Source organism: Ailuropoda melanoleuca, chromosome 2 (assembly GCF_002007445.2).
Source record: "Ailuropoda melanoleuca isolate Jingjing chromosome 2, ASM200744v2, whole genome shotgun sequence".
In the NCBI taxonomy this organism is placed as follows: domain Eukaryota; kingdom Metazoa; phylum Chordata; class Mammalia; order Carnivora; family Ursidae; genus Ailuropoda; species Ailuropoda melanoleuca.
This window is the reverse complement of record NC_048219.1, coordinates 46,402,890-46,417,430: the sequence shown is the minus strand read 5'-3', so window position 1 is coordinate 46,417,430 and position 14,541 is coordinate 46,402,890. Positions and strand designations below refer to the sequence as shown.

The following is a 14,541-nucleotide window of genomic DNA, read 5'->3' as shown; positions in this document are numbered from 1 at the left end:
TAACATCATACTGGTGTGCCACCACATTCCAGCCAAGGAATGGTGCTTAGAAATTCAGAAGAGGGGGTACTCCTTTTTTTTTTTTTTTTTTTTTTTTTTTTTTTTTTTTTTTTTTTTTGTATTAGCCTGCTCAGGCTTCCATAACAAAATACTGCACACTGAGTGACTTAAACAGAAATTTATATTCTCAGTTCTGGAGGCTGGAAGTCCAGGATCAGGGTGCCAGCATAGTCACTTTCTGGTGAGACCCTTCTTTCTAGCTTGTAGATGGCAGCCATCTTCTATGTGTTCACGTGACCTTTTTTCAGTGGGTATGTGCATGGAGAGATGCAGAAAGTGAGCTCTTTTGTGTCTCTTCTGAACAGGACATTAACCCTACTAGATCAGTAGCATTTTATTATTTGTTTTCTCTCCTTAGTTTTTTGTTCCTCTGTTTATTTTTTCCTGTCTTCTTGTTTATTCAAATTTTGTGTGACCCCTTTTAGTTTATCCTTTGAATTCTTAGTTGAACCTCTGCATTATATGTTTATTTTCTGTAGGGATTTTAATATAAATCCTTAACTTTGCACAATCTACTTAATATTGTACCACTTCGCATAAAATACAGAAAGGATGAGTCTAAATGGCTTATATGGTTGCATGATTTCTGTATTTTACATGAAGTGATATCCTTCATGATATAATTTTCATTCATTTTACGTGTTTTGGATTATATTGTGGGCATTACAAATGTTTTGTTGTATACTCTGGATTCTGTTATAAGGGTATTAATATTTTAAATAATTATCATTATTTATTTGTTTTGTTTATTCTCCAGAGTCCTCAGATAGTTGTAGTTTTCTTGTTTTGTTTCATTTTTTTCCAGATGTTAGCCATATGTTAAAGGATCTTACTCCAACATATTGGCTATTTCTTTAAGCTTCTGTTTCTTTTTTTTTTTTTTAAAGATTTTATTTATTTATTTGACAGAGATAGAGAGCCAGCGAGAGAGGGAACACAAGCAGGGGAAGTGGGAGAGGAAGAAGCAGGCTCATAGCAGAAGAGCCTGGATGTGGGGCTCAATCCCATAACGCCGGGATCACGCCCTGAGCCGAAGGCAGACGCCCAACCGCTGTGCCACCCAGCGCCCCTAAGCTTCAGTTTCTTTATCTGAAAAATGGGGATAAAAATAGTACAATACTTAGCTCATAAGATTGTTGAGGAAACTAAATGCGATCATTTATTTAAAGGATGTGGAACAATGTGACATATAGCAAACAGTGTGTATTAGCTATATCATTATGATTAGTGTTCAATACCATCTGCTTTACAGGGTTATCAATATCAAAATAAATGATAAATATATATGTAAAGAAGTAACCCTAGAGGCTACCACATGGTAAGCATTCAATAAATGACAGTATTTATGTTATTCGAGATGAATAATCTTTTTATAGATGGTGATGCAAATGAGGCCTTTCAAATAAGTGGGAATAGCATGAACCAAAGATAAGAAATAGAAGTATCTAAGTCCTGTTTGGAAGTTGTGACTGTTATATTTGAAGTGTAAGTTTTTTAAAGGGAATAACCATAGATGTGGGGAATACAGAAAGTGAGGGTGCAGAAGATGAGAGGAAAGCATCAATTTAAAATCATCAGTCCGCCACCGAAACTGAAGAGTATCCCTGAATTGGCCTAGCTCTCTGTAGAAAAAATATTCATTAGACACATATTTATTTTGAAAGCCTGTCATGCACCAGACATTCTTCTAAGTACTTAGTATAAAGTAGTGAACAAAACAAGCATGGTCTCAACTTTCATAGAACCTTGAGGATCTGGTAACCTGTGTTTTAACAAAATCATTTACTGTATATCTATGAAGTCCTGGGCATTGTACTAAGATATTAATGTAACTGAAAACAATGCAGACAACACAGTGTTACTCTCCTACTTGTCCGTAATTGGGCAATGTCCCTATAGCTAAGGTGACCGTATAATTTACCTTCCAACCTGGATCACTTCTGAGACTGAAAGCAGCTGCTGTTAATAAACTTTACCAGGACAGTAGGCAAAACGGGGACTTTCCATGGCAAACTGGGTGTATACATATGCCAAGTCTCTTTTACATATACATTTCTTTATAAGCTTACATATCATGACGCTATAGCCACAGATTTTTTTCTGCTTAATGTTTGTCTTACCTAGCATGTACGTATTAAATTGATTGCCCCAAGGTTTCATCCTTAGTTCTCTTGTATCTCTTGACTATGCTTATAGTTTTACCTATAAAAACCTCTACTATTGGCTCCAAATATTTGTCTCCAGATTTGCCCTCTCTTCCAGCATTTAGATTCAGCTCATTTATCTACATGCTTGCTGGACATCTGTAGCAACTAACTGCTGATAATAGCTGCTAGCTGTATATTTTATAAAACCAAATTTCATATATTTTTTTCACATCTGTATCTTTGATTATGATCCCCCCATCCCAGGAATGCCATGTTTCCTGTTCTCTTGCCCACAACGTTTGCAAATTCATTGCATTTTCTCATATACCCAAAATGTGGACTTATAGTAATATAAATATAAATATAAAATAAAGACTCTTTTTAAAAATAACCCCAGCTGTTACCTTCTCCAGGACAGTATTGCTGACAACCACCTACCCTAACCCAGATAGGGTAAAGTGTCTTTCTTCTATGTTTCTGACACTTCCTGCATACATATACTTTTACCTTACCATTTGCTACAGTATTTTGAAGATATCTGCTTTACCCATTTGCCTCCCCTACTAGGCTTTAAGGGTTTGTTTTTTTTTTTAGACAAGATTCTTGAGCCAGCACTGTTTTCACTTTTTGAAGACCAGCTCATAGTAGGTGATGCCCACATGTTTATCCATCTAAGTCAAATTGAACTTTTCACTTGAAAAATTGTAATAAAAAAAAACTGAACTTCTTTTTATCATTTATAGTTCTGGCACTCTAAATAGTGCCTGGGAATTAATCCACAAATCATCTATGTCTTGACTAAGCATTATAAATGTGGTTAGAAATAGTTGGTAGATTGTAGTGGATAAGTACAAAAGTGTGAAAGCATGTAAGTTTTTGTAGGCTATAGCAAATAATTTGAATTTTGTCATGAGGTCATATGTAAATCACAGGCCTTTAAAGACACAGTTTTAAGAGATCACTCTGACTTGATCACTATGTGGGCAATGAAGTGTGTTGTGTGTTGGGAAATACAGAGACTACTTAAGCCGTTGCAGTTAGTCAAAGTAAGAATTAATAGAAGCCTGAAGTAGGCTGATGGAGGGAATTGGAGAAAAAAATAAGTTAATTTGAACTACATTTTTGAAGTAAAGCGTACATACTAATTGATAAAATTGATGTGGGAAGAATAAACTAGTAGGTGGCATTTGCTGAGATAGGGCTCATTTTAGAGGGAATTGGTTTCTGGTAGCAAATTGAATGTACTAACTTTGAAATATACGTATAAGACTTCCAAGTGGAGATGATAAATATGAGAGTTATCAGTGCGGAGACTGATAAAAGCCATGAGTATGATTCATTTAAGGGGAGAGGTGGAGATGTGAAGGAGACCTAGTATCAAGTGCTCAAGAACTACAGAGATTTGGTGACAAAGAAGAATCTGCAAATTAAGAGCAATCAGAAAAAAGAAGAGCAATCAGAAGAAAAATCAGGGAGCTTCATCTTTAAGATATCAAGAGAGCTTCAGTGTGAATCTGCAAATCAGAGAATTTGAAAGAAAAAAAAATATTTCAAGGAGAAACAATTAACTGTGTTAAGCACTATTGAGAGTTAAGAAAAATTAGAACAGAAAAAAAGTATTCTTTGTATTTATCACCATGAAAGCTTTTGGTAGGAAGAGTTTCAAAATTTGGGTGGGAACAGTAGAGGTAAGATCCATAAATGAGTTGAAAAAATATAAAAGGTGTTGAAACGGAGGTAGCATAAGGAGACAATCTTTCACTAGTTTTTATTCTAAAATTGAACAGGGAAAAGTGTAATGGTAGCTAGAGGGCAATGAGAATCAAGAGAAGGCGGTAGTGCTTGCATTGGTGGTTTGATGGGAATGACCCAGTAGAGAGGCAATGATAAAGGAGAATGTTAAGATAATTGCAGAAGTGAAAGTCAAGTCCGATGGGACCAAAGTACATGCGAAAAATTTGACCACTGCTGAAGGAAGGGATCCTTCCTTTATTGTATCAGGGGAGAAGATGAAAGTGCATGAACATGAAGATAGGTTTATAAATTTGGTTATAAAAAGATGAGAACACTTCCATCAGTTGCCTTCTGTTTTTACAATAACTAGTGAGATTAATTATAAAGTCTTGAAACAAAATAAGCATACAAAGAAGGCTTCCTGTATATTCTGTACTTCACTATACATTGGATGTTGGGGGGAACAATAAAAGTGCTTAGCTGTTTTTTCCCCACTCATTATTAGATTATCTGGCTATTTGAACTATACTATTGATGGAATTAAGGAGATAAGTTCCAAGTTTTCCATATAAAATATAATGAAAAAGTAATAATAACTAACATGTGGCTCTTACTCATTATAAGGTGTTGTTCTAATACATAAATATCAAGTTTCATCAGCATTTTACATTTTGTTTAGTCATTTGATCCTGTATGAACCCTATAAATTGGATATTATTATATCCATCTTACAGTGAGTACACTGAAGCCCAGAGAATTAAATAACTTTCCTAGACCACATAGTAAGTGATAAAACTAGGATTCAAATCCAGCCCAGCTGTCTCCAAATTTTAGGCTTTTACCACTATAAAAGATGTTTTAATCTTGAGCAACAAGATTAATTCATCTTTTCATTCATCCAACATGTATACTTATTGGCATCTACTATTTAGTTAACTCCACTACCCCACCCCCTGCCGAAAACAAAAGACCCTCCTCTCTGCAAAATGCTAGGCTAAAGCTAGGAATGGAGGATGAAAGAAAACATGAATCCTACTAAAAAGAGCTTTTATCTAGCTTACTACTATGTCTGAGAGCTTTAATATAAATGGATTGTGATAATGTTTCTTTTTAAAGATTTTATTTATTTGAGGGAGGGAGAGATCACGGGTTGGGAGGGAAGGGCAGAGGGAGAAGCAGACTCCCCACTGAGCAGGGAGCCTGTGGGGTTTTATCCCAGGACCCTGAGACCATGACCTGAGCCAAAGGCAGATGCTTAACTGACTGAGCCACCCAGGCGCCCCAGATTGTGATAAATTCTATGAGGAAGGGATTGATATCAGAGTTAATAAAATATATCAATTCTTTATATAAAGAAAAAGGAAAGATGACATGTGAAGAGGCCTTAAAGAATGGATAGAATTTGAATACATATATAGATAGGGAAAACAACATACTGGACAAAACACAAAATAATATAAGCAAAGTCCCAAAGATGGGGAGATGTTGTGTATGTATAGGGGGAAAAAAAAATGAAGCTCTTTCCCTATGATAAAGGATCCTAGGCTTAAAAGCAGAATTATCCTTCATCCTGTAAGTGGAGAACCGTGAAGGTTTTGTTTCCCTTTTGGTAGAAGGCATGATATGATTAGAATCCTGTTTTAGGAAGATGTATTTTATAGCAGTGAACAATGTCTGGAAACAGAAAAAGAAATTGGGAGATAATTTTCTATTAGAAAAAAATAAAATCTTAGTAGACTATAGTTAGTAGAGATGTAATTTTCATAGAGGGAATTAGTAAAAAATGGGAAACATCTTTTCCTAAGATTAATAAGCATAACTTTTTTTAAAACTGATCCTAAATTCATAACTAGGTTTGTCGGAAAATAAATATATGATGAACAATGATGTGACTCAAGTTATTGTATTAGTTCGGTTGGCTTTAATAACAAATAGACACAGAAATATATATTGACTCAAACGTAATTGCCATTTATTTCTGGCTTCTGTAAGAGTCCAAGTTTGATTAATCCTGGTGAGTACATAGTTTTTCAAGCAGCGATTCAGGGAGCCAGGATCCTTCCACATTGTGGATTCACCATCTTCTAGGGCCTTGTCCTTGTCTCTGTCTAGTAAGTCAGAAGAAGAAAATATAGAGAAATATAGAGAAGGCATATTCGTTTCCTAATAGTGTTGGACCAGAATGACGCATATCACTTCTGTCCACGCTTTACTAAAGAGGACTTAATCTCATCACTACACATAATTGCAAAGGAAGTTGAGGGATTTGTGTGTCTACTAAGAGAAAAAACAATTTTGACAGCAGCTATTAATTCCTACCAGTTAAGACAAATAAGGTAAAATGGATTACAAAGCCCTTTGCAAATATGAGATAATAATAGCTAAATGTAAAAATAATATGCACGATTAAATACTAAGTATAAGATAAGATACTGCTATTGAGTCAATGCCAGTTAAGTGATTGTGAGAGATAATGCAGGAAATACAGGAATCAGTGCATTTTTGTGTTAAATGGTTTCAATAGTGATTTCCCTCTCCAAAATCACTATTAAAACACAAGTTTAAAAAGAACATCAGTTGGGAAAAATGCTTCTTAATAAAGTCAATAACAGGTTCTTGTCAACTTTATTAATGTAGCTTTCAACACAATAGGGGCAGAAAATGCACTGTGCTAAGCACTTGTATAATGTATTATATTTGTCTTCCGTGTGATGTAGGTCTGAAGGAGTCTAAAGATGAAAGTGAGGATGAAGAATTGGATGCCAGTTTTAGGATATCAGTGTTCAAACTCCCCATACGTACTTCAGATTCATTGAAGTATGCTGCATTATTGAAAGAAAAAAAAGATTATTTTCCTACATGTGTTCAGCCATTTCTTACTACTCATCAAAAACCAGCAATTAAAAAAAAAGACATGCTGTTGAAGAGTGATGTAAGAAAAGAATTTTTTACAGCACACAGAACTGGCATAAAACTCCAGACACTTTGGGATATTGATAAATATTACTCAGAACAAAAGAAGCAAGAAAGCCATAAAAAAATAATAGCAGCTATCACCATTGCACAAAGTGCCCAAGAAAGAGTTCGCTCAGCTGTTCAAGGAAACCTAAATAAGAAAAAAAATGCTGCACAAAAACTAATTGCAAAAGATAATGAGACAATTCAGAATGGTTTACGACAACTTCGGCAGGACAGATTCAATTACCTTGAAAAAGTTAGAGAGAGGAGAGCTCTGTTTCTAACAGAAAAAAAACAAAAGGCTGAAGACCGTTTATTAATTCAAAACTTAAGTAATGAGCGCATTCTTTTGTCCAAAGGAATTATTAAAATGGACAGATTGAGGAAGAATCAAGCTGTCTTACAAGAGAAAAGTCTAATTGTTCAGCAAAGACTAGAAATGGAAAAATATAAAAAGAATTTATTAAAACAAATGAAGGAAATCAGGTAGGTACAGTTTTAATATTATAGACACTTTTAAGTCAATTACATGTGAATATTGCATGCTAAGTGTTGAGACCTAATACATAGTACTTTGTTTATAACATTCTCTTTGAAAAATAGACACAACAAAAAAAGACAAAAATGTTCTAACATATTACCAAAGATGAGACAATAAAGCAACTGTCTATCTCACCCCACCCCCACCCTCATCCAACAAAACCTGCTTCTTAATTAATGGCTGTTCTTACCGTGAGTGGCAAACATCCTTAACCTCTAGACCAGGGCTAGAAACCAGTCTTTTACAACTGAGTCTCTCTCATTGCCAACATCTAATAGGTTTCCTTATTCATTTTACTTCTAGAAGGAGTCTCACGCTGATCCTTTTCAATCCCACTTCTCCCATTCTAATGCAGACTCTCAGAGTCATTCTAAGATTCACATTTTATGCTTCCAATTGAGAGTTCCATCTCCATTCTCAAGACATCCTTTCTTCAACCCAAATCTGTTCTCTAGCCAATCCTCAACTGTCTTTTTTTAAAAAATTTTTATTTATTTATTTGAGAGAGAGAGAAAGAGAGTGCAGGAGCAGGGGGAGTAGCAGAGGGAGAGGGAGAAGCAGATTCCCTGCTGAGCAGGGAGGCTGACCAGGGGCTTGACTCTAGGACCAGGACCATGAGATCATGACCTGAGCTGAAGGCAGAGTCTTAACTGAGCGAGCCACTCAGACGCCCCCTCCCCCAACTGTCTTTTAAATTAAGTTCTGATCATGTCACTTCCTACTTAAGTGTATTGATGCTTTGCAGTTGTCCATAGAATAAAATCTGAGTGGCGTTTCAGACATCATGCTTTGTTCCAATTTATCTAGACCCATCTCACTGAATTTTCTGCTATAGCCCTTCCCTCTTCCCCTAACAGCACTGTTTGCTCCATACAGACTGAATTATTCCCAATTCCCTACCCAGATTTGTAGTTTTTTATTCCAGTGGCCTTATTAGTTCGATCTCCTTTTTCTTCAAATAGGCATGTTTAAAGAGTATTACAAGCCTGTAATGTTAGTGCTATCTACATATTATTATGCAACGCAAGCCTCTATTGTTATTGTGCAAATTAGAAAGATTTAGAGCAAATTGGTGAGGGGGTAGTGCCTGTATGGGAAGGATAAGGCACTTATTTCTCCAGGGAGACACATCACTGGTGGCTGAGGCTTGGCTAAGTGTGACTGTATTTCTATTTGTCCCCTATTTGCCCCCATCATGCAGTATATGAACTGTACAACCACTGACAAAATTCATCCCCAACTGAAATGGTGCCTGTACTTCTTACCTTTCCCCAACTGTTCTTCTAGTCTGAATTAATCTCTTTCATTTGGTTGTTCTCCCATAGCCCTTGATTTAAATCTCAGTTGTAGCAGTTATCGCAAGATGACCTATATTAGGTCAGCTTGTAATGTCCTTTATAAAATAGTTTGGTCTATCTTTCCATTTCAGTATCTAGTACATTACTTAGTTTCCAAAGTCTATTCAGTAATTATTTATTGAGGAAAATAGGACAAAGTTTTTGAATTAGTAACGGTTGTACATAAGTCCATTTAAGTCATGTACTAGAGCCTGTGGAGCAGGTGAATTATATATGTGTTATATTATATGTAATATATATATTTTAATAGTTGTGTATATGGCAAAATGATTACAATAAGTCTAGTTAACATCTTTCTCCACACATAATTAAAATTGTTTTCCTTGTGATGAGGACTTTTAAGATTTAGTATCTCAGCAAATTTTAAAAATGCAATACAGTGTTATTAGCTATAGTCCCTCTGCTATACATTACATCCCATGACTTACTTATTTTGTCACTGGAACTTTGTACTTTTTGACCTCCTACCCGTTTTTCCCACTCCTTATCCCCTACCTCAGGCAAGCACCAATCTGTTCTCTGTATCTGTGAGTTCAGTTTGTTTGTTTAGATTCCACATATAGGTGAGATCATATAATATTTGTCTGTCTGACTTATTGCACTTAGTGTAGCGCCTTCAAGATCCCTCCATGTTGTTTCAAATGGCATGATTCTTTTTCTTTTTATGGCTAAATAATATTCCTTTGTATATATACTACAACTTCTTTACAAAGGATATTTTTTAGAACATAAACTGTAACTCATACAAATATAAAATGAACACATCAAAGATTTTATTTAACTCATTAAGGAACCAGTAAGATGTTACAGCCAGTTTAAATGACAATTCTAAGAGCTTGTATATATAAAGGCGATCAGGAATGCCGAAATAAGTTTAGTCATTATCCACCAGTGATAATCAATTATAACTCCATTAGACAAAATTCACTTATACTTTTATAGACAAGAATCATTTGTATTACTCATCGTTTTCTTCAACTTGTATAGAGTTGTAAAATAGATCAAAGAGATTGAAAGACATAGGTAACTCTGAAGGGTGTACTATACAGGATTGCCAGTAATTGTTTTTTACTCTTTCAAAGTCTTTCACACAATTTTGTCTGACATTAGATTGAAGCTTATCAGTCACAGTTTTATCCTGGTGACATTTTAACCATCCAAACAATGTAAATATATATGCTTAAGGCTTGCCTAGAAATATTTAGAGATCCATAATGCTGCTTTCATCTACATTTTTAAAAATTTATTACTGAGGTATATTTTACATACATTATTACATTAGTTTTGGGTATACCACATAATGATTTGACAATGCTATGCGTTACTCAGTGCTCACCACCGTAAGAGTAGTTACCATCTGTCACCATACAACATTATTACAATAGTATTGACTATATTGCTGATGTTGTACTTTTCATCTTTGTATTGCCAGAGGGGGAAGTGGATTGGGGGGATGGGTGAAATAGGTGAAGGGGATTAAAAGGTACAACTTTGAGTTATAAAAGAAATAATTTATAATTTTAAATGCTATCATTAAAAAGTAGTTTGTACTAGAAAAGAGTATAAAATAGTAAGAAGAGAGCATTTGCCTTTTCCTAGTTACAAACAATTTTTAAACTATTTACTGAGTTTCTTTACATAATATCTTTTTAGGTATGAAAAATATTTTATATCTTTCTCCTCCAAAATTTAAAAACATTTTCCTTAATGTATACTCTGTGTGCACGTGTGCGTGTGTGTGTATGGTTTTTGGAAATAATTTTTCTATAACTAAATAACAAATATATTTTGGAAAAGAGAATGAAAGCTATTCTAGTTTATCAAAATACAAAATCTAGTGCAAATCAATGTTAGAGAAATTCAATCAGCTTAGTTTTATCACAGCAAATTGAATGTCTGGCCATCATTAATTTGTAGAGGATACAGAGTCAAATGAGCTTCCTAATGTATCTTAACTGAATTATCTTCTCTTGGAAGCTGCTGCAAAGATATTATCCATATTCTCGAAAACACACAGGAATAAGGCAGTTTTCTGGCTATGTAGCTAGTATGCCCTAAAAGGCATTGCTGAGTTTTATTATAAATGTTTTCAAATAAAGATTTTGTATCAATATGCAAAAAAGAACAGTGAGTCAAAAAAGTAAAGTCTGTCTAGAGACCTCAGCAGTTTTTCAGTTCTTTTTCTCCGGGTTGATTCTTCATTAACGTATCAAACACTTGACTTAAAAGCATTCTGATGAATCTCAATAGCTAGTGAAGTCATTACTGAGGATGTAGTTCTGGATCCTGCTGTGGAATGAGGAAGAATGAGAAAAGGAGGAACCATAAAGCTCTAGTTTAGAAAGTTGATAAACTACCCACAAGGGTATTTAAGAAAGAATAAAAAAGAAACTTTGAAATGAGAAAAATATATGTATCAGGTAAAAGCTGGTCATGAATTTTCCAAAATATTCTTGTTCATACTCTTAAAAAATGATGAAAGTTCCTAGGGCAGATCAGCAGGGTATCCATTTTGCAGTAGAGTATCAATGAGCATGGAAGATCTGGCCCATAAGGCCCTCTATCTAATTATGTCATCTTCTACTTGTCCTTAGTTTGGTCATCAGTTTACCTCCTAGACTATTCTCTTCATTCACTGTGGTGTTTATATCCTGATTTATAAAGCTTTTCTCCTTCCAATTTCAGCTGTAACCACAGTGAACTTCCAAATTCATAAAATCAGCCCTCCCAATTGCCTAATATTTTTCGGATCTCAACAACCTTTAAACTCATTTTCATAGACACGTAAAGTCCTCGTCGTCACATGGAACTGCCCTATCTCTTAAATTTTAAATCCTTGTATACTTGTTTATGGATAGTATCTTCTATCTTTTTAATTCTTCTTTTCTTTTCACCACGAGTTATTCAAATATATTGTGATGCTCAGGCCTCAAATAAACTTCCTTAAATATTTATTTTCTTTTCAGTTCTACTGTGTCCTCCAGGGTTCTTCATATCAGTTATTCTCTTCTCCATCTCACTCAGTGTCTCTGAAGTCCTTTCCTTTCATTGCCTCCACAATGCTAACCACCCCAATTCCTACCTTGGAATAATCCAACTATCTTTATGTCTTGCTTTCAGGTTAAAATGGCTAAAAGAGATCACTAACTTGTAAGTTTACGCTAATATTAACTGTATGACCTCCAACTTTAGCTGCTTCCTCAGTTGCTTACTCTTTTTCCTCTTACCTACAAAAGTACGTACATGGCAACAAGAACTCTGAACATGTAATTAAGGGTACTAATTAATGGATCTTAAAAATAGAGAAATTATCCTGGTTTATCCAGGTGGGCCCAATGCATCACATGAGCCTTTACATGCAGCGACAGAAAAGAAAGGCAGAGAAATTCAAAATAGGAGGATTTGATACAACATTGCTGACTTGAAGATGGAAGGGGCTATGTGGAAAGAGTGAGAAAGAGATGAATTCTGACAACCACCAACAATCTGGGAAAGAGGAGCTCACATCCTGGATGATAATCATAGCCCTAGGGCCCCTGGGTGGCACAGTCAGTTGAGCGACTGACTCTTGGTTTTGGCTCAGGTCATGATCTCTGGGTCTTGAGATTGAGCCATGTGTCAGGCTCCCAGCTCAGTGAGGAGTCTGCTGAAGTTCCTGTCTGCTCCTCCCTGTGCATGCTTTCTCTCTAGAGTGAATAAATAAATCTTAGGGGGAAAAAAGGAACCAAAGCCCTGGCTGACACCTTGATTTCAGCCTTGTGACAACCAAAGCAGTAAACCCAGCTGATCCTTGCTGTGCCTGGAGTTTTGACCCATGAAAACTATGAAATAATAAAGTGGTGGTGGTTGTTGTAAGCCAGTACATTTATGGTAATGTGTTACACAGCAATAGGAAAATACAAACTCTAACTTTGTTCTTCCTTTCCCAAGATTGCTTTGGTTAATAATTTAAGACCTTTGCATTCCCATAGAATTCAAATTTTAATAAATTCAAAATACCTCAATTTAATATATTTAAAATAAACCTTAATCTACATTTAATCCTCTCTATATATAAAAGAAAATTTGAATGTTAATTTCTACCAAAAAGACTCTTGGCATATTAATTGGGATTGCACTGAATATATAGATAAATTTTGGGACAATTAACATCTTGAAAACGTTGTCTCCCAATCTTTGTAATGGTAGAACTTTCCATTAATTTAGATCTTCTTTAATTTTCATCAGTAGTTCATTATTTTCACTGATAAGCCTTGTATTTCTTTTGTTAAACTTACATCTAAGTATTTGTTTTTGGGCTTTTTTGATGCTATAGTAAATAGAATTCTTTCTTAATTTCATTTTCCAATTGTTGGATCCTGGCATATATAAACATAATAGATGGTTATTTCTCACTCTTTAATACTTTTTAATAGTTTGGGTTTTTGTTGTTTTTTGTTGTGTTCTTTGTTTTGTTTTGTTTTACATTTTGTCCACAGTTTATAATTGTTATCTGTAGGACTATTTTAATACATTTCTTAGACTTAGTTAATACTATTAACTACATGTGTGAAGTCCCTTTTGCCATGACTTCTACTCTGCTACATGTCCAGGTATAGCTACTTGCCAGAGATCCAGACTTAAAATAGTTATAGCTAATTTTCATTGAGTGATTATTAAATGTCGGCATTCCTCTAAGGATTTTAAATGTATTAGCTATTTAGTCCTTACTAAATCCTATGAATTAGATTGTCCCTTCTTAAAGATGAAAAAAATGATTCAGACAGAGTTTAAATAATGTGTCTCAAATAGCACAATCAGTAAGTTGCAGACTTGCATCTCAACCCCAAGCAGAATGGCTTTACTACCTTTTCTCTTATCCATAAGCCATTGCTTCGCCGTAGTCAACTCCCTGAGCATTACCGCATGGACAGCCGGGCTCCTTAAACACAATATTACCAAAAGAGAATTCCAATATTTCTCCTCACCTGGCTGCTCGTCCTATATTTCCTATCCTGATGAATACCACTATTATCCATCCAGTAAAAGGAATTATTAAATGTCAGGCACTGTTCTAAGGATTTTAAATGTATTAACTCATTTAGTCTTTTACTAAACCCTATGAATTGGATTCTCCCCTTTTTAAAAATGAAGAAAATGAGGTAAAGAGAACTGAAATAACTTGTCCAAAGTCATATAGTCAGTAAGTTGTAGACTTTCTAGACTTTGGCCTTTCTTCTGCTCCTCAAGTCCAGATTTCTGAGTATATCTAAATACAAATTAGGGGTTCTGTTATCTGCTCCAAGTCTTTTTCTCTGGAGTTATCTGTTTCACTGTCCCAGAAATTAGAGTGTTGTCACTTTTCAGAGCATGCCAAGCCATGCTGTCATCTTTGCCTTTATTTTAGCTGTTCACGCTATTTAAAGAAACATACATGAACAAAGTGTTTTTCCCTTCCACTTTCTGTCTGAAAAATATACATCTTTTAAGACTAAGTTCAAGGATTATTTCAAATCTGAAGTCTTTCTTGTCTTGGCTTACCCTCTTCTTCAGGTAATATTTACTAATTTTTTAATTATACTTCCTTGTATTGTTACATAGTGTTCTCACTATGGCATTATAATATTTTATTTATATATTCATTATTTCTCTACTTTCTATAAGCCCCTCATTGTTATGTCATATTTATTTTTATGGTTCCAACATCTAGGGGCATTATAATACATAATTGTTGAATGAATGAGGATGAATGAGTGAAGTCTTG

At 34.8% G+C, this 14,541-nt stretch overlaps 1 protein-coding gene across 1 annotated transcript in view; it reads left to right on the top strand.

Annotated features, from left to right (window-relative positions):
* Positions 1 to 14,541, top strand: part of LRRIQ3 (leucine rich repeats and IQ motif containing 3) — a 194,614-nt gene that overhangs the window by 158,667 nt on the left and 21,406 nt on the right. Inside the window, exon 7 of the mRNA XM_034643783.1 lies at positions 6,659 to 7,385. Coding sequence (XP_034499674.1) covers positions 6,659 to 7,385 — 727 coding nt within the window. The remainder of the gene's footprint in view (positions 1 to 6,658; positions 7,386 to 14,541) is intronic.